Consider the following 27,198-nt stretch of genomic DNA (forward strand, 5'->3'; position numbering starts at 1 on the left):
TCTAAGAAGGGAAAATACTCCCTTTCTATTTAAGATTTCTAATGACCTGTGACACAAGAAAAAATATGTCATGTGGCAAAATTATATTATCTATCAGCATTAGGTGTAATATAGAATAAGCTACCTGCCATTTTGAACTTTATCTTTCCCTCAGTTTGGAAACCTGTGGAGGCACTCCAATGTGCTGCACCTCTATTGATCACTGGATTCATGGAGCACAGGACTGGCAGGCACTCAGGATTGCTGCTTCCTTGATCTTAAAGAAGGTCACACTCACACCATTTTCTGAAAAATGGCTTCACTTCACCTTGGTCTCCCTCTTCACATTAGCTAAACCAGACCTGGGGTTTCACTACCAGAAAAAAAAAAAGTCATTTTCTTCATGCCACACTATTTTCAGAATGATTTTTACATCCACTTTGGTGAGAAGTCCAAAGTTCAGAGCTCTCTCAATCCCCTTTGTCTTTGTCCTTCAAACACACACATATATGCACATCATTAGAGGACTTTTTCCACTTTTGCAGCTTTTCTTTGTTTCAACAACAATCTGGATGGAGAAATAACAAAACCTACTACTCCTTTCCCACTCCTCCCCCCTGAATGATCTGCTTTTAATCAGGACTAACATTTAAAACAGACATTAGAAAGGAGAGGCTATCCCTTTATAATTACGGAGCTTGATAATTACCTGGTGACTTGTAACAGACCCATTCTCAACGCATCTTCCTTCCTCTCTCCCTTGATAATGTAATCTAATCTCTTGGCTATGCTTTCATCTGGCATCCAATGCTGCACAGTTGTTTATCAAACAACAATCTTTTCTTAGGTAATGACAGAACAAAGGCAAGGAAGAGCAACTATGGTAATACTACAGCACTTACCACTTCAAAAGTAACTGAATCGGTATAATTTACATTGCCTGGGTGCTTTTTTCCTTCTTTTCAATACAGTATTATCTCCTCTATGCAAGACCATGACTTACCTCCACCCTTTTATTGGACACTGTCTCTATTTACACATTACAGAAGCTATTGTGCAAAATATCAACAGTGGAAGTCAGAATGAAAAACAAATACAGAAAGCTGAGATATTTCATATATATCTTCATATTTGAAAGCACAAGCATTTTCTATGGCAAGAAAATCATGTGCCTCATGTTACTGGACTATCACAAAATCTTTGCAATAATGTGCATGACTATTTGTCTTAAACACAGATTTTAGTCTCTCAATAGCTCATTCAGAAATTCTGACAAGACTCTAAACATAAGTTAAATTTCTCAAACTTCTGCTACCTCAATGTTGAAGAGAGGTCAGGTTGCAGAAGTTTTTGCTTTGGATTTTCTGAGGCCAATGATCCTGTTTCCTAAAGATGCCTGTACTCCGTATTCCCTGTGTCTTGACTTCAGTAGTTCCTCACATCCACAAATCAAAACATAATGATCTCTGCATCATCCCACTTGTGCTACAATTCTGATGTAATGAAGAACATGAGCCCAAAACCCCTGATATTTTGACAGTTCACAACTACAAGGACAACCAAGGCTAGCACAGTAGTAAAACTAAACCTGCCATCAGCAATTAGCAGTTTGGTATCAAAATCAGAGTGAAACAGCTGGGTTCATCTGTATAAATGGTATCTGCAGATCCAAGATAGTACTAATCACTGAATCCCAAGCCTGATCACTCTTATCAGGTGTCTTTTGCCACAGAAAAATGCAAAACAATTATAAAACAGACCTGGGTGAAGGAAGAGATAGATGAGTATGAGGTATACAGATACACAGTACTGTGATAATCTGAGCTTTAAAATTTTTGTAGCAAAAGAAACTGAATACATGCATTATTACAAAAGAAAGCCCTCAAGTACCACTCTCAGAGTCACATCATATAAATCCTTGTATTTATGACTCATTACCAAAACATAATGGCTTTATGGTGCATGACACTGGCCCAAACTATTACTGTTATTAAGATAATGACAATACACTTCCCCTGCTCACTTTCCACATGATCTGAACAGGTTGAGGGAGAAGTTCCATCTTCCCTAAGCATAAGTCGAAACACACAGCTCTGGTGATGTTCTCCAAAGACACAGCATAAACACCTACTTAAACAGGCATGAACCAATGAAGGACTGAGGTCAGTAAGTCAAAAACCACAGAAAAATGTGGTTGCGTGGGTGTGAGGATGCTGCCAAGCTGTGATGCTCTTACAGTCTCTGATTGAAAACACTGTCCTGGAACAGGCAAACCTGGTCAAGGCCAGACCTAAAGGTAGGTGAAATGGGTAACAGCATTGCAAATCAAATGTGAGATTGGGATATTCTTCCATAATTCATCAGGTAAGACATCCATTCCCTTAAGCACTGAGTTACCTAATGACACTAACTTAACCAATAATATTTAAAAAAAAAATAAAGAAAAAAGTTCACAATTTTTTCATGAGAACTCTTTGCTTACTTCATGATGTCAAAAGAAAACAAAGAGTTGTGAAAAAAGGAATTATTATCCTTCGTCACAATATGACTTCAGAGGACTTTATAAGAATGGTCTTAGCAGGCATTCACATAGTTATAAGGAAGCTCACAAGGACAGACCAAAAAGAGTTAGGTCAAAGCCCTGCTGACAGAACAGAAAACTGTTCTGATTCTCCATAGAGAGGAAAGGTTTCAGCACCCAGTTATCCAACTGAATTAATACTTAAATAAATAACTCACAGAACATATTTTTCATTGATGGCAATTTCTGCAAAAACCCAAAGCACTTGAGATAGGAATGCATAATAAAACATTTTGTAAGCGTTTTTTTGTGATGAACAAAGTCATTTCTCGAGCACGTAAAGACCGAGCCACAGAACTATGATTCTTTAATGATTCTGATTTCTTTAATGCCAGTGCTTAACCCCAGAGCTTTTCCTGCCTCAAGGCCACACTGCCTCTGGCAATCCTGTGAGCCAACCAGGGCTCTGAGCTCCCCTCATGTGCAAAGGAAGTTGTTAGGACATAGAACAGGTGTGGAGCTTTGGCTCAACAGCCACGCATGACTTCCCATTACAGACCTATCACTTATGGGACCACTTACACTGTCTTCTGCCAGGAGGTTCAGCTGGAGGTGGAAGAAGCTGTGCCACATCCCGTCAGTCCGGCAGCGTGCACACAAAACCTGTCTCCTTACATTTGTTATATGAAGAGACCCTATACATGCTGTCCTTCCCCATGATTTCCTGCTCTGGCCTCTTCTGCTCAAAAGCAGAGGGAAAAAAGGAAAAAAATGGTCACTCTGAAAAGCTTTTAAATAAGGAGGATAGATACCAACCAAAGGAAAAGTTTCATTAGCATGCTAACTATTTAATTTCCTCCCAATCACTCGTGTAGCACCAGTGAATAATTAGATGGATTAGGTTGTTTCTAATGGTATTTATTTTTAAGAGGTTACACTATGCAGTAATTTGGCCTTCACATCTTTGCACCTGAACCTTTCTGCAGCATCCTCCCACAGCAATTCCATTTATATCCCACGTGGCAAAATACTAAGAAGATGCCCAGGTTAATTCAAAACCAGTTAATTCAGGTACCAGTCACACAGTTTGATTAATCCAACCCTCAGACTAAATACATTTCTCCACACCACGTGGGGAGCAGTACTTTTGTTTTTGCCATGGTTCTGTTTCCCAGTACCTGCTGGGGCTCATTCAAATCCAGTTTATCTCTGGGCAACCCCATGCCAGGTCAGACCAACACACTGATTGTCCTGCTTTGAAGTCAGCTGCTTCTCCAATTGAAAAGTGCTTCTCACACTAGTGCAGATAACAAAATAGTTTACTCAAGGAGTGTTGCCAAACCATCTGGCTCTCAAAAATGCTGCAATTATTTAATAAGTACCCAGCCCTTGTTCAATGAACATTGGTTGTTACCGGTAAAAAGCTCAGTTTTGGAGCAGTTGCAACTGTTAAAATATTTCTGCACCTAAACCAGCTTCTGCATTTTAGCAGCCCCAGCTTCTGTTCAGTCCTCGGCAGAACTGATGAGGATGGGAAGGCAGCAGACACTCTGCAAGGCCTCTGCAGCTGCAGAGGCAAAGGGGAGGGAGGAGGGGAACTCAGAGCACCTCTACAGCTCCCTTCCATAATTCCGTAATTAAAGAAGTCTCTTAGTGATGAAACAATTTCCACAAATGTCACAAATCCAGCAAATTACCTCTATTCCTCACAAACTATGCCACTGCCAGTAACTCTTGGTAAGCACGAAGGTTCACAAATCTGCAATATTATTGGATAGCTCTTGTAAAAAAGACAACCCAGGAGTGAATTACAGCTTTATTAAACACTGATTACCCCAGTCTATAAGAAAACTGCCATATCTAACCTTCCCATTGCTGCTTCCCACCTTTCTTGCCTCTTGCAATAAAATCTTAGCACAGTTACTACATCTATTTTACTAGAAAAGAGTCATGCTATGATTTTACAACAAGAGGACATTTATCAGTCAAAGTGTGATGTTTTAAAATATTAAAATTGTGGTTATTCTCTTAGTTTTCTAAGAAAGTACTGTAACAGCTGAATAAGGAAAGGTTATTTTAACCTCCAAAGACTATTGTTCCTTTTTTTCTCCCAAAAATTGTCTGGAGCCAGACAACACAAGGCTGCTGTGCCCTGGGCTAGAATGGAAGGAGGGGGATGATAGGAGGGGGGTGCCTGTTTACAATTACTCCATTCCTGTTTTTAATGAATTTTTCTGAATGACCACTAAGTGCTGGTTTTGTTCTTTGGAACAAGGGAGCTATTACTGGAGGACTAAAAAAAGGAAGGAAAAGGGAAAGCAAACGGAAAGCTGCCAAACTCGAAGGCGTTTCAAACATTTCAGCTGGATGTCCCAGAGGTGATCTGCTCCACAGGCACTGTCCCTACACATTTGCAGCCTCCTCTCTTCCTCTTCCTTGACATGTCAAAATGAAACAGCTGAGATAAGGGGGAATAAGAGATAGTCAAGAGCTAAAGTCAAAGTGAACAGAAAGCTACTAAAATATGAAGGATTACATTATTCAAATCTGAGTAATTAGAGCTTAATCACTTATCTACACGTGGCTACTACTGCCACTCACAAGCCAGACTTCCAGAACCACATAAGGTGCCATGTTCAGGAGGAAGGGATGGGTCACATTGTTTTTGCACCATCATCTGCCATCCCCGCACACCATCTGAAAATTGCCCTCCTCAAGAATCTCCCATTCCAGACAGCTACCACTAAGTCAAAAAAAAAAATCACTGAGAAACCTGGCTTTCTGTTTTTTTTTCCTAGGTTGGCAAGGTTGCAAAGCATCAGACCTTATTCTTCAAGACCAGGATGAATGGGGCTCTGAGTAACCTGGTCTAGAAAGGTGTCCGTGCCCGTGGCAGGGTGGTTGAAACTAGATGGTCTTTAAGGTCCCTTCCAATCCATTCTATGATTATTCCAGGAACCTGACAAGCAGAAAATGTATTTTAGATTTAGTTCTTACCGTATCGTAGTTAAATACTGTAATTTCTTACAAGCAAATTTTAATAGGGGGCAGGATGTCTCATGATTAACCAAAATGTATCATAAGGACAACCAACACATTTCCATTCTACATAGTCGTTTCAAGAAATTACAAAGTACAGACATATAAAAGTGGCACTACATGGTTTGTTTTGTGTGGTGCAATGCTCTATGACTTGCTAAATGGCAGCCCATTTATAAAGCTGGCTGGGGGTGGACAGTTTCAATTAGTTAACTGTTCATCATCTATGACCTTTGTTTATTTACAAAAGGTACTGATCCACTTCTGTGTATGAAACTATTCAAGCTGCACAGGGATGTTATAAGATCAGGGCTGTGATCTCACCTGTCTGTAGTGCTGTTCTTTATTGCACTATTTCCAGCATCTTCAAAAGCTGCCAAATAGATCTGGGCATGTAAAAACATAAGTTGTACATGCCTATACTCTATAGAGGTATTTGCACCTACAAACATGTTAATATTCACCTGCTGCACACCGGGCATAGCTTTGCATTGCTTTTCTGCTTGCCAATAAAAGTTCTTATTTTTACCCCTTTTAATTGCCAGTGTGGTGACAAATCAACAAAAAGGTTTCAGTTTACCTTCAGAGTAAAGTGTTGGATTTTTACAAATGCATTATAATATGATTTCTACTTCTGCGAGAAGTAGCAATGCAAAGGAAAGTTTTCCTTGAACACAATTAACTGGCATGCACACATGGGATTCCTATCCTATAAAAGTGAAATAATATATATTATTTCACATATTGATTAATCCCACATGTTTTTGTTACAGCTCACCATGAAGGATTTGGCAATATTTTTGCAGCCAACACGATAAAACCAATAATAAAAATAAAATAATAATAAAAAAGCTTGCAACAACATATTCTCTCATAAAGAACTGTATAAAGCACAAAACTGCTCTAAACTAGAAAATAAGCACCCATTATTATACAAAAACTACCTATTTTAACGGGTCATTTCACACATACCTTTGACAGAGAGGTGGTTGTCAGAGAAGAAACATTACTTGGTACTTTCCATCCTTCAAGCTGAGCGTGTACTTACAGACTCAGAACCACCATGACTCATCTGACAAGAAGCTGCATTTCCTTTACACTTTTATAAGCGGTGATCACGTTTTATCTTTCAGGTTCCCTGCAATGGTGTCTGGAATGCACATTTTCCCTGCAAGGCAGCTTATGACTCAATCAGGATGGGTAAATTACCACACATTTACTGCAGCAAATAAAGAAGAATGTGCTGTGCAAAGGAACCACAACACAGACGACCACCTTTGCTGCTGTTTGTGTATAAAAACCTTCAGCCTCCACTTGCTGAGGCTCCTCCAAACTCCAGGAAGCAGTGAGTGACTAATACAATCAATTGTAAGGACTTACAATCATTTTGAAACATAGACATGACAAAACACATTTATAGAATATTTCTTCTTAAAATCTGGATAACTTTATTACCTGAACAAATAGAAAATCCATTGTGCAACCTGGCTAAGATGCTTACCTCAGTGACACTGTATGGCAGTGATTACTATGAGTTTTTTTAATTCAGTTCTTTCATTAGCCACTTTCTTAGCCCTGTTAGTCACCAGGCAGCCACTCATCCGCTCAACAGAAATATCTCCTTCAAGTTACAAGGAATACAAAGAGATATTTTTATTCCATCTTCTTTCCCCATTCCCTTTTGCCTTTTTTTCACTCACATGCAGTCAAGTTGAAAACTGTAACAATAAAAGATACATTCCCTTATCTGAAAGTTGTTGTCCTCCCTGAACAACTGAGATCTCTGAACCTCCTCCCCAGCACTGTATGGGCACTGACCACATTGTTCCATCCAAGAGCAAAAGACTAAACTATTTTTATATCTTCCCTATACTGCTCAGTGTATATCTTAATGCTTTGTTTGTTTTTTTGATTGTTGCTGTGCTCAGAGCAGATATTTTCACTGGCACGGAGCCATCCATAAGTAATCCCTCAAACAAACACTCGATGCTCGGGAAATCTCTGGCAGGACCCTGTAACATACATACAAAGGAGAACAAAATAAAGCTGCAGCTGCCCATGCAGGTCTGGTGAACTCCCAGCATCGGCCTTTACAACCTTAGAAGTGTCTTTTATCAGATTCTATGTATGTTTTATTTTTGAAGCTTTAAAGAAGAGCCATCCACAAGGAAAAGCAGGGAGTCTATCACGTGGCACGCTGCTGACAGAGCAGCAGCTCGGGGTCCTCACCTCTTAGGGCTGGCAGGGACAGGTTATTTCCCGTACGGTGCCTGATGTAACACGGTCTTGGTCTATCACCAGGGCTCCAAGGAGCCTTTCTGCATTTACTACTAAAATAGCCAATCCACAACCCAGACACTTTCCATGTGGATGATGAGAATAATTCGTGGTAGCAGGAGGATGTTATTCTGTGCGTGGACCAGCCCGAAAACCCTACCACAGATACACAGCCCATGGATTTTGCTGCTCTTTGCAAGGCAGCAGAGAAATCATTTCTTTTAAGACTTGGTTTATTTTTTTGGCCCCTAAGGAGGAATGTGGTGCAGTGGTTACCAGCATCACAACCAAACACAGACTTCTCTCAAAGTCTGGGTGACTAAATGGATGCTATTTAAGAGCCCTGGTACAGTTACAATTAGACCTCTGCTTCTCCACAAGCATCTAATGCGACCACAAGCAACATCTCAATCATGTCATCTGCAAACAGGGTGAGCGCTCCTTGCTTGCCTTCTGTCTGTGGTGCTGTGCCATGACGACCATGAAATGCAGAGAATTTACATTCACTCAAGACACCAGTATTTTTTGGCTACTTTTGCTCTTTTCTTTGCCACAAAGGACAGTGAAGGGACCTCAGAATTCTTACCTCCTCCCTCTCCCCAAGCCCAAAGTCCAGCTTGTGCTTTGCAGACATCATGGGAAATGAGATTGCAGTTAACACACACAAAGCAATATGTTGTCCAGACTACCCAAAACACAGAGAAGATGCTTGCAGAATTTTGTGATAAGCTGATTAAATTTGCTGAGCAAATATATCTTCCACGGCCCAATCTAGGTGAATCCTTCCAGGGAAAGCAATCCTCCTGTTTGGATCATCACCAGTGCTCCAAAGATGAAGAGCCTGGAGTTTTCCAGAGGCTTGATTTAATCTACCCCAATTATTCCTTTTTTTTTTTTTTTTAAACCTCAGAATCATCTGCAACATTGTTATGAAAAATTAAAGACACAGGTCAGCCCAGAACAAAGCGTGAGCCCAGAATATTTAAGAGTGGTTAATGTTGGGCATTATTTCTTTAGCGGTACATAGGTTTTGATACCACACCAGTAAAAGATTTAGAAAGAATTGAGGTTTCTTTTTTTGGCTTTGCTTGGCTCACATAATTCAGGGAAAAGGTGCAGCTACATCAGCAGAAAATCTGCACCAGGGTCTTCTGCCAGCTTAGCTAGAGAAATACAGCTCTTGGGGACACTCAGCTACACCAGCACCATCACAACTGTGCAGACCTTGTCAGCAGACCAGACATGAGCAGGATTTCAGGCAGACAAATCAAAACTGGTGCACAGGAGACATTTACTGCCAAGTTACTTGAATTTCTGTTAATTCAAGTTTTTGTGTAATTTGCCTTACCTTGCACAAAAGTGCAATGATTGAATATCTTTTCAGTTCAGGGCCTGCACACACAACATTGCTGCTGCTGCTGGTAATTGCCAGCTGACACTTCTCTGGGAAGCATATCTTGTATGGAGATTAAAGAGAAAGCAGGAAACAAGGGTATCTTAAAAGGAAATTCCCCACATTTTTTTTCCTCTCAGACTATAAAACAGGACGAAGATGACTTCAGGATTAAACACACGATATCTTTGGGGTGTCATTTACAGATCTGATGAAAACTGAAGTGAAATTGAGATTATGAAAGATACAAGATTTTTTTTTGCAGTATTTTTATCAGAGATTTTAACTGGCATATATGTAAAGCTACAACTAGAAGATTAAATCTGAAGGAGAAAAAATTATCCTCCTGTTGGTTTACTTTTCTCTATGTATTTTGGAATGTAAGAATCCACTTCAGGCATCCTGGAGAGCAGTGGTGTGCCTACATAATATGGTAAAAACTAATTAAAAGGTAAAGAAAACAGAACGAGTGATACAGCTCAGTCTAAATTTTGTGCATCTTAAACAAATATATAATAGATATAAACATTATCAGAGACCCTTCAACCCCTTAAGAGAGGATAAATATTTTCCATTAATTTTAATGTTCATGTAAAACAAGTCCCTATCACCATTATCACTAATCTTTTTCTCCTTCTCTAGAGACCCCAAATAAATTTCAGAACTAACCAGATGGTCAGTAAGCATTAGCAAATGACTTTTGATAATAAAACCTAATTAGTTCTGAGCTGATCTCCATTGTGTATTATCAGCTTTGGCCATCGTAAGAACTTTGCAGTTCCACAACCACTACAGACAAAACGTGGACACAAAGTCTGGGGAAAACTTTACTCCCTGGGCTCCCCCCTGGCCCCCTGATTTTCTGCAAGTGACTTTAAAGAGGACTAAGAGATATACAAGGAAATTTGTACTCGCATTACTAGGTTGTTTATGATGAAGTTTTGACTTTCTTTTAACACTGACACATTCTGCAGACCTGCTTTTCCATATGACAGTAGCTCAGGTTTACTGGCAAAGCACTCCAGCCGTGGAGAAGATTCCTTGTTGAAGCTACAATTTTCCCTTTGTGGCTTCCTAGAGCCAATTCAAGCCAGAATAACATAAAGAAACAAACCCAGTGCATAGCTGTCACTTAAAAACATGGATTTTTAAACGGCTTTAGGGGTATCATTTATGAAACACAAAGAGATTTCCTTCTTTAGCAGTGTTCCAGCACATTACTCTTTCGTGCTTACTCCAAGACAGGAATATACTTGCCTGAAATGTCAGTGAGGTATTTATACAAAGGCAACTCTTCAGAAACCTATTATTGTGAATACAAAACAGGAAGTACAGTAATTCCACCAGTATATGTTAAATAATGCTTAGTATAAACTGTGCTCTTCAATTAATAGGCAGTGTTAATCCCTTTAGGGGAAAGGGAGATGTGAAGTGTGAACTGAAAATACTGACTCATGATAAACCCTTTGAGTGTTTTTCCCACAAGGTTTTTTGTTTCACTGGCTTGTTTTGGTTTAGGGGTTTTTTTTTCCCCCCTAATAGCAGAGAGAACACAACAGAGGACAAAATTTGCAATATGCATGAGAAAAAGCAAAGATTGAAGCTTAATGATACATTGTAAAGTGAAAAAACATGAAAATATAATAAAATAATAGTACAATAAATGCATAATGATACTTTGAACTCCGCAACTCCTTTCAGTTCTCATGCTTTCAGCAACTAAGCCTTGGAACAACTGTGTCATATGGAAGGTGCAGCTTTGGAAACTACTCCATCAACTATTTAAATACAGCTCTACTGGTGTACAAGTGTCACAACTACTTAGAACAGGATGTAAATAAAAAGATCGTATAATACTGAATAATCTTCAGCAACTTAGCTAATATTCTACAGAAAAAAGGAAGCTACAAGTAAAAAATTTAAAAAATATTCTTTTCTTTATAATCATTAACCACCTTGAATTAGAGAAACACTTTTGATTTTTAAAAAAATCAACTGGTCAATAAAAAACCATTACTCTATAGTGAGACAGACAGTCCATGTATAAAATCAAAGCTCTTTCCTCACACATCTTGACTAAGAAAATATATTTAAGTAAACAGATTTCTAGAACATAAGTGAGAAAACCTAATCACCAGTTTGCTCTTTTAAAAACATCCACAGATGAAATAAAAAAAAAATTCAAGAGCTTTCCAAGTCCAAAGACCCGAAGCAAACACCACATGCAAATCCCAGCTAGACAGAAATCAAAGCTCCTCTTTTCTAAGGTCTGACAAAGCTGTATCTATCTACAAATGTGTAAGAACATCTCTTGTGACACAACTCTGTCACACAGTCTCTCTTTCCACTTTCTCCCGCAGGCACGGAATTTGGAAATCTCCGTGCAAGCAACAGATGGAACTTTGGTTTGACTGCCATCTGCTGATCCCATGTTCTGGGAACTGAAAAGTCATTTAAAAACGTGCACAAAACTTTCAAAATGTTCAGTGTTTCTTCTTCCAGTTCTCGGTAACAAAGAAGATAGAGAATTAGAGATAACAGGTATTTATGCTTAAAGAAATTAAGTGAGACTGAGCGTCCAGATATTTAGCATCCTTTAGCTAATTTTCAGATAAGCAAGCACAGAAAATGTAATAATTTCATGTGAATAAATAAGATGGCTATTGAAACAAAATCATGTACTATCACAGTAACATTGTGATAGTAAGAAACAGAGAATCAGGTATAACAACTAATCCTTAAAGGAAAGGGAAACACAGTCAAAGCAAGTATTAAAAACCCAAGGAAAATATAGAATAGTAATAGACTACCTTTATACTCCTCCACAAGGGAGAACATTGCAACAATCCGTTTTGCCACAACAGTATTTGATATTATGTATAGTGTTTGTTTCATTTTATCCCAATGAAACACATAGAGAGAAAAGAAACCAAATTCACCTTCAGGACTCTCACATTTTTCTGTTTCTTTCCTTCAAGGTAGCATCCACTTAACAAGAGCTGAATGGGTTGGTGATGCTGAAATGATGGAATGAAGATGTGAATACAGTTACACCTACCAGCCTCTTTGGAACAGATCACACTGTGGATGAGGACAGAACTTTAAGTGCATTTTCTCTACCCACTATGTTTTTATCAGTACAAGGCAGCATTTAGACACACATCACTACAGCTCAGAGCTGAACTGAAGCAGCAAGAGATTTACTCTCCCGTCCCATACAAAAATAGTTGTCCTGACAAAAACAGCTTTGCCTCATCTAAGTGTCTTAAAAAAGATGACACTTGTGAAGGAAGTAATCATCTCAGGGCACTAGGACCACCCGGCTGAGAAAGTACCTGGCTTCTTCTCACTCTCTCCCTCATCCCTGGTGAGGTGGCAAAGCTCTTTTATCCCACAGGTTCTTTTTCTCAGTCTTTCCCTTCAGCAACCTGTAGCTCTTTCTCGCCACGATTACATGAGAAAAGTAGAAAAAACAAGTGATTATATTAAAATAATTATTACTTCAATATATTACATGAATATGTTGAATATATGTAAGCAGACAATGTTAAAACCCTAAGGGTTCAGAGTTGCCAAAACAACAATCATTTCAGCCCAGTTTGTATTCAGGGTACATTTCTGTCTAATCAGATATTGAATTTAGTCACCTTTTTTTAGTTCCTAAAATTCCAGTTTTACAAACATTCAAATATACGCTCAGCTTTAAAGTAAAGCTTATACATAAATGATTCCAGTGGTGGAAACAAATGCAATCTTCGGCTTATGGGAAAAGAAAATAGTTGTAAAAGTTTGAGTATGGACTGAAAGAGTTCCAGGTTAAGGTCTTTTGTATCAGTATTTTTATGAAAATAACACCCACATGAATAAAACGTAAAGCCATGGAAATCTTACCACAGAAGCAAAACAAAAAACCAAAACAAACCAGACTGCCATTTGAATAATGAGTTTGGATTTTTCTACGAGCCCAAAACTTCAGGTGGCACGCCAGGTACACAAATTCGGCGATTCTGAATCAAACCACAACTTTTCTTCTCTTAGAACAGTACTAATTAAAAGCATTTATTTCAAAACATATTCAGTGTCTCAGAAGGTTAATGGTTCCAATTAATATTTTTCCTTTTCCAAGAGCTCACATTATTTGTGTTCTGTCGCAGCCTTGCTGGCAGATCACATCAAAATATGCCTTTGTTGTGGAAATGCATCTGCTTAAAGAGTTTCTTTATTTGTGATGTGGCATCTTGTGTGAAACATACTCTATTTTCACATGGAAAATAAAGACAGGACAGAGTCCTATTCTCTACAAAACAAGTCTTGCACAAATCCTGGACATGATCTAGGACCTTCAGTGGCAGCTTCTTTCCTTTCCTTACTCTGTCCACTAGAAATAAAATTAAGTTAAAAATAAAAATAACCTGAAAAGACGAAACACAAGACTTCCCTTTCAGCCGTAACTCTGAAATCTCTTCAGACCCAGTAGGGTTGCACAGTCATAGAAGAGGGAAGAATTTTGTCCTCTGTGAATGCTAATCAGCAATTTTCTCAAGAAGCAGTGACAGAACTGCACCTAATTCCTCAATTACAGCGCCTACAGCAATTACAGCTACTTCACTTTGTTCCCATCACTCTTGTGCACGATGCACAAAGGAGATATTGATAGATCAATAAAAAGGTGTCAGTCTTCTCCGGGTAGTATAAGTAGGTACAGCCATAACTGCAGTGAGGAGCACAACCTATTTCCACATCACACTGATTCTTTGCACTCTTCCATCCCTTCGCAGCGCATTTTCTGGAGAGCAGTCAGACAGTTGAAAGAGCATCATAAAATACCCCCCTGCTGGTGCACAGAATCAAACTATTATTTAAGAGTAATATCCTCTGTAGCCAGTGTTTCTGGGTGAAGAATAAGGCTTGAACTCCAGCTCCCCTGGGAAATGCATTGTTTCTAAGTACAGGTGGGGAAGCCGAGAGGAGCACAAGGAATAGGAATCAATGGGGAAATCTAGGATGAAGCCAGTTACATTTCCTCACACCCACTCAAACAGCATCATTAGTGCACGAAGACAACAGACAAGCTCAGGTATCACATCAAACTAGTACTTAAGCACTAAAACAGGTATTTAAAGACTTTAACACACTTCAGTATTAAATGCATGAAAGAACAGTGTTTCAATTTTATATATAAAAAGGAGAATTTTGTAAGCTGGCACAGAGTATTTACATTCCTTAATAAAACTAAAATAAATGGCCATTTTATAGGTGCAGGAACATGTTCCAAGGTGTGTGTTTGCCAATTACACACACCTCACATGGTGACTGATGAGCACACACACCCTGGCGTGTGTGCTTGCTTACATAGCTCACGTGCCTCCCTGTTAAGTAATGGAATAAGACTTGCCTTGCAAACCAGCTAACGCCGCCTCTCCTCGCTCCGTGACTTCTGCAGAAAATATTCACTGCTAAGGAAAACAACTTCTGCAACAGAGCCGAGCTATTTGCAGTCCAGAGCACACTCTCTCCATCTGCAAGGCCCGACTCTGGGATCCCTCCATTTTCTGTGCCACTGTCAGGCGTGTGTTTTCCCCCAGACTGGGCTGGCACTCAGCACTTTTCCGTGTGCACTGCTGCCTACTATTCTTAGTCACAGGACTTAATTCTACAGAAATTAATCAACATAAATCTACAGAAATTAATCAATACCAATACCTGCGGCTCACCTATCATGGTCATTTCTGACAAGATATAAAACCAGTGGCACCCTGTTGTTCTTCTCCCTCTCCTTTCCAGAACCAACGTAAAACAGCGCAAAGGAATACAAACTCTCTCAAGCTCATGACACTGTGTGATGTTTTACCTCTCATTCCTCTGTTCTCAGTAAGAGTCCAAATGTGCTTGTCAGGATCTGTCTGTAGATAACAGCATGTACTGGCAGGGAAGAGGCCTTTCCTGTTACCTCTCTATTGCGACACAATACAGACCCCCTTCATCACATCCATTTTTCCTGTATAAAATTTACATGTCCTTTATGAGGTTTAATACCAAAGAAGTGATCTCATATAGGAGCCATAATTTCTAATGATATAGTTATTCAAAGCAACAGGGATGAAGACTGAGGGTAAAGAACCGTCCAAGACTCTCAGGAGACTTAGAAATTGGATAATGTTCAATGTAAGTAAACGCAAAGCGGCGACCATGGGAAATTCAATCTTCTCTTTGTATATAAACGGATGTGCTGTGAGATGAATCATTACCACTTCTAGTTTTAATAGACAGTGATGAAAACTCTAGCTCAGTTCTTGGCAGTGGCCAGAAAAGCAATTCAAGTGTTAAACATTCAGAACTGCTAATAAAAGAGTAAAGGTCAAACCAGAAAACATCATCATGCAAACCCATACAAACCCATGTTGCACTTACAAGTCCTGGTCCCTTTTTCTCAGAAATGATGTAATAGATCTGGAAAAGGTTCAGAGGAGGGCAGCAAGGATGATCCACAGGAATAAAACATTAGTTTCTGTTTAGGAACAGTTGACTCTCCCTTCATTCTGCATAGAAGAATATCACATGACCACCAACAAAAAAGGGCAGTTCCCAAAATCATCTTTTCCAGCACCTGACTGGGAATAGTAACTCAAGAAGATGCTGTAAACAGCAATCAGAATATTGTTATAAAGTGCATTCAGAGCACATATATCAGGTATATGCTTCTCTGTAGCACAAAGCTTGATTTGCCATGCAGGGAATACACCTGCATTTAAAACAAAAGAAGTAACTACACCTTCTTCAATTAAACTCCTCAACAAAGTAGGAACATGAAACAGACACAACCCCCAAAAGAAGTAGTCACTTCAGATTTCCAGAACTACTGAGTCCTGCCAGCCATTGCCTGGCACCACTCAATCAAAATATTCATTTAACTTTCAGACTCTTCATTCTCAATCAGCTTCAAATACCTTGTTGACTGCACGTTTTTCTAGGTTACCCTACAAGTCTAGCACACTGTTGTGATTTTGAGCAGACTCTTTCAGCTGTCTATACATCAAATCATACAGAGCTTTAAACAAACCCTCAAAATTTTGTTATTAAATTACTTTGGTGTATGCAACCCTGAAGTATCCAGTGACCTAAACAGTCAACAAGTGTTCAATGTTCACAGGAGATGTTAACACCTTATTTGGACATGGAGAGAGCCCTAGCTTTGCACTCTACATCTATGCACACCAATCCTTCCACACAGCTTATGAAAATGATTTATTATTAGCCAATGACCTCCAGATTGTTCCCCTTTCTCTTATGCTACATTAATATAGTTCTGCATTTAGCTTGATGATAACAGGTTTTTTTAATAACTAAGCTCTTATAGAAAGAACCTGTTTTTCCTGAACAAACCTATTACCCTTCAGTGTTATATGTACTGCACATGAATGGTATTTTTACTTATCCCTAGGAGTACGTAAGTCACGTCTGCAAGACATCCAGCTTTAATCACTGATGGAGCAAATGGAATCTAAAGCTGGATCTCCTTCAACAAAATAAAAAGTTAATAAATCAACTCTTGGAAATTCTGCCTATGATGTCCTATTTTTCCTTCTCCCCACAGAAATGTCACAAACAAAGAAATGGTCCTAACCAGCTGAAAGGACTAATGATGGCATCTAATATCCATATGGAATCTTAAGTAAAAGGGTATTAATATCCTTCCTGAGAAACAAGGGCATATCTCAGCTAATCCCTAAATCCAGCAGCTCTTGAGAGTCCTTCACTAATGTAAAGAGCTTGATCATATTCCAACTTGCTCATTATAAGGCTCTGAGGCTCAGAGGTTTCCTAAACCTAAAACTAAAAGTGAAAAGGTCACCACTTTCAAGCGTACACCCAAACAATGAAACTGTAGATTGGCCACCTCATCCTCCCAAGCTGCCCTTCGTTCTGACCGACACTAAACCAGTGACACGTACAATGCTGGGCCTCTTATTTCACCACAACTTCCCATTTTACTGGAACAGCTTCCACCCTATTAGGGGAGAGATAAGCATCAGCAGTTAATATAGAAGTCACTCAACATTTTATATTATAAAATAATCCATTTAGTAGCTTATGTTATTCCGAGCTTTGACCTTCTTGTCCTTTCCAAGCTGGCTGACTGCCTTCACTGATTTGTTTTGTAACGCTCCAGTCAAAACATTTCAGCTGTTGCATGAGAAGGAGACCAGGAAAAATGTCATTTTATTTACAGTTTTTAAAAATTAATAAAAATAAAACTATGTCATCCTAACCTTTGGAGGGAGGTCTTGAGATCTGACTACACTAGGAGGACTTGAAACACCTCAAACTGAAAAAGCTTTGTGAGGTTTCCTGGCATTCCGCAAGTGTATTTTCCAAGCTTTTCCCACTCAAAGACTACCAAGGTTCAAAGAGTCTGCAGATCATGCTGGATCCAAGCTCCCAAAATGACAGCAGGTAAGAGACCTCTCTCCCTATTGGAGTCATTTGAATCCAGGCAAGCAGAAAGAAGAGAAAGACGACACCAGAACCAAGTCCACAAAAAAGGAACGCCTGGTACAAAGAGTGGACACATTGAAAACCAAGAGTCTGGACACTGGGGCAAAACACTCTTCTGTTGTCAGAAAATATCCTGGATAACAGGTAAAAGGCCCCTTCTTACACAGTAGAACCCTCAAAAAACCAGGAAGTTGTTAATTTAACACCTATTTCAAGCAAACAGGTTTCCTATGGCCAACCTAGAGGGTCCTGTACTGCTGATAACCAGGTCAGTAACCAGATAACCAGAAAACTCAGCAGGACACCACATGATGTAATCTGATTACTCCTCCCAGAAACAAGTGATTGTTCATCTGATTTTAAACAGTGTAAACCAAAGCCCTTGAAAGTAAGGAAGTGTGAGTATTAAGGTAATTAAAGAAGAGGCGATTATAATGACTTGTAAAAATAATTTTCTAAATTAATGCAATATAATTAATCATGCACAATGCATGCCTCTTTAATTAATGTAAATAAAGATTGCATTATGATGCACATGCACAAAGGCAAATGAATTGGGATTGTACACACAATCTTACCCGTGGCAGTTCTTAATTCACGGGTGCTCGACAAACACAACACCCCCTATAATGCTATTTTAATACAGTGTACACAAAAAAACTACACATACACTGTGCATTTTGCATCCACAAAGAGGAAAGCTGGGCAGAAGACCAAGTTCAAAGTAAGCCCTAAATGTGTCCGTGGCTACAGCCCAAGTACCATAATTGCGGCCCTTCCTCGAGCTTCTGTAGCTCCCAGTACTACACTCACATCCTTCTCAGCATCACTCCCATAAATATTTAAAAAACAAGACTGTTTGGAATGTCTCTTCCTGAACTGTTATCACTATCCTAATGAAGGTTGTTAAATATAAGACGACTCATGGCATCCAGCACGCTGACTGTGGGATATGCCCTGCTGTGCTTTGCTTCTCTGCCATAAAGCGCTGTTATCCCGTTTCAAGCCACAACAGCCCTGACAGCTCCTGAGGATGCTCCCATGGGAACCCAGACAAGCCACATATCTCTGGGGAGATACTCGGCTGTGTCCTCCCCTGCATGGCCCAAACACTGACAAAGTGGGAATTGAGTGAGAAAAGAGTGAATGAAAAGGATTTAGAAGGAAGAGTTTATCACCACACAGACTGTTTTCAAGTAATTCAAAGCTGGAAGTGAAAACCCAAACCTTTATAAGTTCGCACGCAAGTTTTACCAGGTAAAAGCTGCACAGGTACATGAAACTTGGTAATAAAATTAGTGTTACTTCTCTAGATAAAATAGTTTGCTTTGTCACTAAACTCACACTAGAGTTGATCTCACCCAACAGTTTGGAATTTACACCCAGTTCACATGTACTGCTCACACGCACCTCGTTTTTAGAGGCATGATTTATTTTAACCCTGTATGTCCCCATGTGATCTTAGAAATACAGTATCATTTCCATGCCACTGTAAAAAAACCCAGACAAAGGCAGCAAAACAAAACAATAACCACAAATCCAAATCTCCACCTGGTATCGCAGTTACAGACTGATGGGAGGGATGGTGTTTACCCAGCACACACAAATCTGACAGCCTTTCCAATTTCCCATTTCATTGTCAATTTAGAGGCTTGCTAACACACTGTGTTCTTCATCTGGACTTCATGAGTCTAGGTATGAATAAGAACAAACTCAGGACTTTACCTTCCCATCCTTGTACTTTTCCAAATGAAATAAATACATTTTGATACCTTCAAGTAATTTTTTTGGCATGCACTGCAGAGAAGTTTATGAAATACTAGTGATGCTAAAATACACAACAGAGTAGTCCATGTAAGGAATGCTTCCCACTGTAAAGAATAAGAGCAGGTATATTGACTTTTCTGTTCCATTTGAAGTAAAACTATTATATTTTTACACACATTGTTTGGATGTATGTTTTCACAGACAAAATAAAGCCAACTTACGCTGGCTCCTATCTGCTAAAGGAGAAAGTATGCAGCCCAGCAAGTTTTGCCTCCAACCTTTCTTTTCAGGCAAGTAATAAATCTTGAGTGAAAAAGTCACTGTGCTCTTCAGCTGTCACCACTAAGATTTTGTTTTCTAAAAGCGAAGCAGCCTTAAGGCTGATTTACTACTCAGCCCTCCACACTCTGACAATCGAATAGTTGGAAACAAAAATCACTTTTGCACACCTGGAAATATTTTATTTGCTGTACTCATGAGAAAACACAGTTTTTGTCTGTGAGGAAGGAGGTGGGGGTGAGGGGGGAAGGGAGAGAGGGAGATTCAGGTGAATCTTAAAACCTGGTTCTTGACTTAAAGAGAAATTTCATATACATGTACATGAACCCCAAAACTGCCTCTGCATACTAAGAGTGGTCAGGTTCTTTGGGGAGTATGGATTCACTGTGCAATCCAGCCTCAAATCATCAATTTGGAAGTCTTGGTCAGCAAACAGCACTGCTCATCAACTGTGTCTATTCTGCCATTTCAGTTTGGCAGGTGAAAAGAACGTGTGACAACTTTTATATGGTTTCATTCACTCTTTCAGTCTTCTTTTCTTAAAAAATAAATTATTAAGCTCATAATTACCCTGAAGTGTAAAGACCTGATATTAATAAAGGCAAAGTTAAACCTCTGAGAAACAGCTACTTTCCAGTACATCTCTTTGCCCCAGACAGAGCTGCAGGTTTAAGAAAATTAAGAGGAAAAACTCAAACATGTACAAGAGAAAACCCATTGATGGAAAACGTGATGGTGCCAAAATTGTGAAACTATTTTAGAATATCAGATCTTCTTTTCAATGGCATGTAGTTTGATATCATTCTTCCCTAAAGCTTCATTTTCTGAAAATTTATTATATGCTCCAGAACAATTTTGTCTTCAAAAGAAATCCCACATCTTCTGTTATTTCAAAGAACCACACTTGCACCTGGGCAAGATGATGTAAGTACTCTAGGTGCTAGCTGACTGAAAAGGAGACCCACGAAATTTTGCTCTCTGTTTTTAATCCCAGGGCTTTACAAGAATATGAGGAGTGTCCTTTGACAAGCAGATAGGCATTTCAGCATTTAAAGTAAAAAAATAATAATTACTGGTTCAGCAGTGTGGAGAGACGTGGAGATTGCATTCCCATACTTTTATTCCTACTCTGAAATACTTTCCCACCTGTTCTATTCTTGTGATGCAGTTAAGTGTCCCTGCACCATTTCCTTCTTAAAAGCCCCCAGTTTTGGGTCCCCTGTCCTCCAAATCTGGATGGAATCTGCAGAGAGGCAATGCTGAGAAAGGACAGCCAGAGACTTATCCCCCTTTCCTGCCTGGGAGTCTGCAAGACACATGACTGATGGATTATGTGACTTCCAACTTTACAGTACTACACTGTATTTGGGGAAATGGAAATCCTACCAAGTTAAAGCTGTGGCATAGGAAGAACCATTTGTAAGATGTATCTGACCAAAATGAAAATCCCAAATAGGCAAATACCTAAGTAGGAAAATATGTATTATGTGTTAGTGAGGTTTGTGCCCCTGCATCTGACTGCTAACATGCTCGTAGCCTCACCTGCCTTAAAACAGCACATATATATTTCCAGACAATAATGAATAAATGTGCAGGAATCTTTCCTATTCCTTTTAACTTGTAAAACTGCAAACTTAAATATTTGAATTTCTTCCATAAGCCTTCAGAAAGACTGAACTTTGATGTTTTTAAAGAGGAAAGATTATTTACTTTTGCTGCAGGCAAGAAATTATAATTTCTTTACTGATTCTGCCAAATGGTTCTATCACGCATTTTTTATTTTCATCTAAACAAGCCACTTTAAATTAAGGTTGTCCCATAACTACATAGTAATCAACACTTTGAGGGGCAGATCAATTTGATAAACCTCTGCTTGACTTCTCTGCCCAAAAGCCTCCTTCAAATCCAACTGAACCATGGGAGAAGGGAGTTTTATTCCCTTTCCTCATGCTTGGCAGTTGCTAGGAAGAATATCAGCTGCAGTTCTGTTTTATTTTGTTCACGTAACCCGAACACAAAACTCAGTGTTATCCACATGGCTCTTAAACTAAATAAGCTGGATTCAAACCCAATCGTTAATAGAATGAAGTCAACAGAGCAGCAAAACTTGCAGGTGATGGAAGAGGAGGTGAAGAGGAAGACCAGGGAGTAGGAATTTCTTAAAAAGCAAAACAAACATGCAAAAGGAGACAGAGAAAATCCTCTGCACTGGTACAATATGCAAAATACGTGGTTTTATACCAACAAGCAGGATGCTTGGAAAGAGGGAGCCAAGCCCTCCCGTGCTAACAAAGCACTCAAAAGATTCAGTTCTTCAGCATTCAAGGTATCAGGATAGTTTCTGGTTTAAACTACACTGGAGCCCATGAATGCAGACAAAATCCAGACCATCATCAATCTCGAGACAATGGGTAACGCTGACAGCACAGCATCCCATTAATCTTCATTTGTCCTATCACATCCTGTCATTCTTATGCAAATAGCATATTTGAGGATAGTCTTTTCTGCACCCCGCGATAAGGAGAACTGAAGCTGTCAGGAGCACCAGGATGTCACCCTGTACCACAGGCCCTCACTTCGCTCAGCACCTCGTGTTTTACATCACAGCTAATGTGTTTGACATTCAAATTTGACCCAGCAGGAGGTAAAACTATCTGATGCAGGAGCAACTTGCATCTTGCTTCCTGTGCTAAAACATTCACCAAGGTCCCTGGGGATCTGACAGTCTCCCTTCCTTCACTGCACCCTTGCTAATGGAGATTGAAATGCTGCTTTAAGAGGGGAAAAAAAAATATCTGCATGGGAAGGTAATGATAGCAATTCAACCTTCTCACATAAAGTAAGCCCAGTGCTAAAAGGCCAGGAAAGCAGGTTCCATTGAAGAACTAAAAACAGGACATGCTAATCCTGATGAGTTGATCTAGGTTTTCTTCCACGGAAATCTGTCAGACCACTTCTGAATGTATGTCCGGATAGAATGTTTAATTTCAAGCTGAGCAATTTATTCACAGTGTTTTACTTTTATGTGGGGATGAATGATCTCTGGTTAGGCTGATACATAGGAAAAGACAAACTCTGAATCACAAGCAGCTCCATAAAGTTATTGCAACACATTTTAGGCATGAAAAATCACTCCTGAGTGGGTAAGTCACCAAAAACCAAAAGTAGTTTTTCCACTTATTGCTCATCAATTCTGCTTATAGAATGAAGAATAAAAGGAAAGATTTTACTATTATGACTGACTCAGAGTGTTTTGTTTCTGTATCACTTTCAAAGAATGTTCAGAACATCTTGTTCCAGAATATTTCCCTTCCAAGAGAAATCACTTTCTGTACCATACATGGCTGAAAACAGTACGCGCTGGGTTTGCATTCTTACAAAAAACAGAAGCTATTCCAAGGCCTTTCCAGCATCACATGAATGAGATGCAAAGTATCTGAATGCTACAAACACAGGACAAGGCTGCAATAACATTTCAATACAATCATGACATCTTAGAGAAATTACCTTATTAATAGATGTCTGTGACAAGTCAAAACAAGTTTATCATTACACATAACCTTTTATAAAGTCTGACTCAAATCTATTCACTAACTGAAAGCAACATTGTGTTTGCAGGGATGATGAAGTCTGCACTAGGCTCTGGGGAATAGTCTTACATTTGATATTCCCAAGTGTTGTTTTCAAATTACAAAAGATTAATCATCACAGAATTGTCAGTTAAGCAGCAGCCACGTAAATGAAGATGCTGGATGGATTGTTACCAATTTTGTAAGCACACAGAACTTAGAAAGTGTACGTTCCTCAAGCATTTCTTGGTTTGAAAAGCTAAAGAATAGTCACAAAAAAGTATACCAGATGTTTTCCTAGTCCTTGGAAGTAGAGAAGACAGACTGTCTTGTACCTTTATAACATATGTAAAGTTTGTGCATTAAAGTGTAGTCATCATATATAACTATGAAAGTAGGACACTCAGTTAATTGTCACACATAACCGATTATTTCCATATAAAACATGAATTTAACAAAATGTTACCTTTCCAAAGGGATCAGCAACCACAAAGTAAACTGAAAGCCCACACTGAAAAATTTCCCATTAAGTGAAGCCCACAACACAAGTGGTTTCTGGTGCCAGTCTTCTTTTTTCCAGGGAAGGGGGAAAAAGTACAACTCATGCACTGCAAATCTTGCATGGACCCAGGAGAAGGTGGTGGCCTGGTACAGCCTGTCTGGTCTGGATGAAGTCTGAAGTGTGCAAAACCAACTCAAATGTGATCCCTTTAAATCACAGTTTAAAATCCCCTTTCCTCCAGATCGATGAAGTTTTGCTCTGCTACTCTGTTAGGTGAACGCTTTCTAGAATTCTTTTGTTTGTTTGTTTGTTTCCCATTATATCTTGGTAAAAAGAGTTTTCAATAAAAATATAAAGGAGCCATTTGTGGCTATTAAAATTGCTAATAAAATTTCTGTAATCACACAGCTTGCTACTATGGGGAGCACTGCCTCATGCAACTTTCTCCTTTTCTTTACATTTAGAGTCAAGACTATCAGCTTTACTTGGGGAAATAATACATAAGATATGTTGGCATCCAAACAAAACTGCATTGTTCATTCTTAAAAGTTCACCACCCCCCCAAAATTCATATGTACAGAAGACATTAAATTTTTATGCATCATATCCCAGGCTAAGAGGTCTGGATTTGCATCAATGATGTAGGTACAGCATACAGTAACTCAGGTTCTATCAAGTTCTTAGTATTGCAGGGTGGCAACGGTTGTACTGTTCCAATATTGCCAATATTTCAATTAAAAACTACAATACAAGAAAGCAGCATTCATTCTGGGCCCACGAGAAATCCAGCAAAAGGGAGAACAGCAGGGAACTGAACTCCCAGGTAGAGATGGAGACAAGACAATGCAATGCTGAACTGACTCAGAAGGAAATTTCCCTTCCGTTCAACAAACAGATTTTTTTCAAATTCAGCTTAGTCTGACTCTGAAGAACAGCCACTAAAGAAAATTGAAATCAATTCGACAAAAGTGAAATTTTGACAATTTCAATTTTGCACAAGCATATTTTTCACTGATCGGTTTTATCACCTTTTCCTGAAAACACTTTGCTAGCTCTACTTTGCCATGGCAGGCTAACAGACAGTGTACAAGCAAGCTCTAAATAAGCCTTTGTCAGGTCTTCATCAGCTGTGTGGCTTCCTTCAGTTCAATAGGGAAGAGTCTGTGTTCTGGAGCCAAAATATAAGGTTTTTTCTCAAGACTTCCTGGGTATATGAACCATACATATGTGTATTTTATGCCTGAATGCTCCAAGACAAACAGAAAAAACTATTCCAGAAGCAGATTAAAATGTGAGAATTATTTAAGAAACTTATAAGAAACCCTAAAAAAGACCAGGAAAACTAAATTCATTAACTTGTCATCACATTCATTAATGTTGTGAAGGTGAAAAGCTGTGGAATAAAGAACCTTACCAACACTACAAAATGTATCTTAAAGGAAATCACTTCAGACTGACCCGTCTACTGCACTTAGCTGTGAGAAGACACAGCAGTGGTGGAGGATTTTAAAGTGGATTTTCTAGAGGGCTGCTGGGTTGGTTTTGTGTTTGGAGGTTTTTCTGCAGTAAGTGTTACAACCCTCCAGCTTTTACAAAATTGACATGTTCTTGTCACGCCAGCAGAGCTGCAGCAGGATCTGAGGAGAAACTGTACTGTTTACAGTTGGAAACCGTAGTGCTGGCAGCAGGATAAGGGCACTGAGGAGATATTTAATCTCTTGAAAGGAAGTAACAAATGAAACCAACAAACTCCAGCAAACTCCTGCATAAACAAACACAACAGAAGCAAAAACCACAGCAGCAGTTTGACAGAAACGTTGCTGCACAAGTTCAATGAGCTTGACTTAAGGAAAATCTCATCTAGGAAACAGATACTTAAGGCCATGGCAAAACATTGTGTTTCTGGTAAAAATTCTGTAGGGAGGAAGAAAAAGTGAACTATTCCTTTGCCTTGTCTTCATTTTCAAACTTCTACTCTTAATCATTAAATTGATCAGACAACAGTTTGGAGAGTAAAAGAGAATGGAATTATACCAAAATCTGGTCTTTTCAAGAGAACAGGATATACAACAGTGCATCCATTCGTACCTTGTCTATCATGTCCGGTCTGTTTGTAGCTGCCAAAATTGTCACGTCCTTCAGCTGTTCTATCCCGTCCATTTCCGTCAGCAACTGAGCCAAGACACGGTCTGCTACACTGCCAGCACCTGAGGAGCTGATTTATAAAAAAACAAAACAAAAACAAAACAAAAGTCACAGCATTAGCTTTCTCTTCCTAGAAAACTGGAGAAAGGAAAGGATATACTGTTCTTTTTATTTGACAGAGATATATTTTTTTATCTTAATTCTTTCTGATTTTTATTTTCACCTTCAATCTCTGAAACAGTCTTATCAAGTGAGCAGCCTGATAAGACTTAGTCCTTCAAATTATTTCTTGGTACTCAATAACTGAGTCAGCTTTTTGGTTTTTTTACTACCTTGCTATGAAGGTTGTAAAGAACTTTACACAATGTGGATCTCTGGAATAAACATTTTTTAGACAACTGAATTCATGCAGCTTCTTCACTAGTCAGACAAACTTTCCTTTTTAGCATCGTCCAAGTGAGTGCTTACACCACCCTATGCAGCATAAAAAATTAGGCACTTATGTGTTTTGCAGAGTAGTTCTACATTCTTATGTTCTCTCCATCAAATGAGAATAAATTGAGTGTTGACCAACTGCCTCATAATAGCATTGTCAGTCCTTTAACTCAGCTGATTTTCCAGATACTAGGAAAAAAACCCAAGACTGAAAACCTGAAAACTCCAGTTTTGAAATCACCAATATGTGAAAAACCTATGCAGACAAGGCATAAAGCATTCCCTCTGCTGAGCAGGGGCAGGGAAGCTGAAGCAGGCTGGGGCAAGCAGCTGGAGATTGCCAGATAGCACCAAAAATGTGGGGTTTATCCTCCTTTGCCAGAAACCAGGAGTCCTGTTCCTGGCACACACCAAAGCCTCGCTGTTTCTGACACAGCCTTCCCCTGTGGATGGGCATGCACACACCTACATCATCTTTCACCAATGGGAAACAGCTCTTCCAGGGCTGTTCCTGGCTCTGCTGCACAGGGGAAGGTTTCATTTCTCTACCCTTAAATAGAATATAAAAAAAACTAGTTCCTCCCATTCTTCCAGATCGCTCTAAACGTCACATTAAGAAGCAAAAAGAAGTCTGGTACTTAAAACAAAGCCAAATCTACAGAGGATTAAGATAATTATTTAATCTCAAATTTTTTGCAAATCCTTTCCCAAAAGTTCTCTTTAATGTTTATAGAGATATACAGGGACCTACACACACAGACACACACACAGACACACACACAGACACACACACAGA

General features: G+C 39.2%; 1 protein-coding gene across 1 annotated transcript in view; it reads right to left on the reverse strand.

Moving 5' to 3' along the window:
* Nucleotides 1-27,198, reverse strand: part of SPATA5 (spermatogenesis associated 5) — a 167,958-nt gene that overhangs the window by 91,119 nt on the left and 49,641 nt on the right. Inside the window, exon 14 of the mRNA XM_027689951.1 lies at nucleotides 25,911-26,037. Within this exon, the coding sequence (XP_027545752.1) occupies nucleotides 25,911-26,037 (127 nt within the window). The remainder of the gene's footprint in view (nucleotides 1-25,910; nucleotides 26,038-27,198) is intronic.

Source organism: Neopelma chrysocephalum, unplaced genomic scaffold (genome assembly GCF_003984885.1).
Source record: "Neopelma chrysocephalum unplaced genomic scaffold, ASM398488v2 Primary Assembly neopelma1_79, whole genome shotgun sequence".
In the NCBI taxonomy this organism is placed as follows: Eukaryota; Metazoa; Chordata; class Aves; order Passeriformes; family Pipridae; genus Neopelma; species Neopelma chrysocephalum.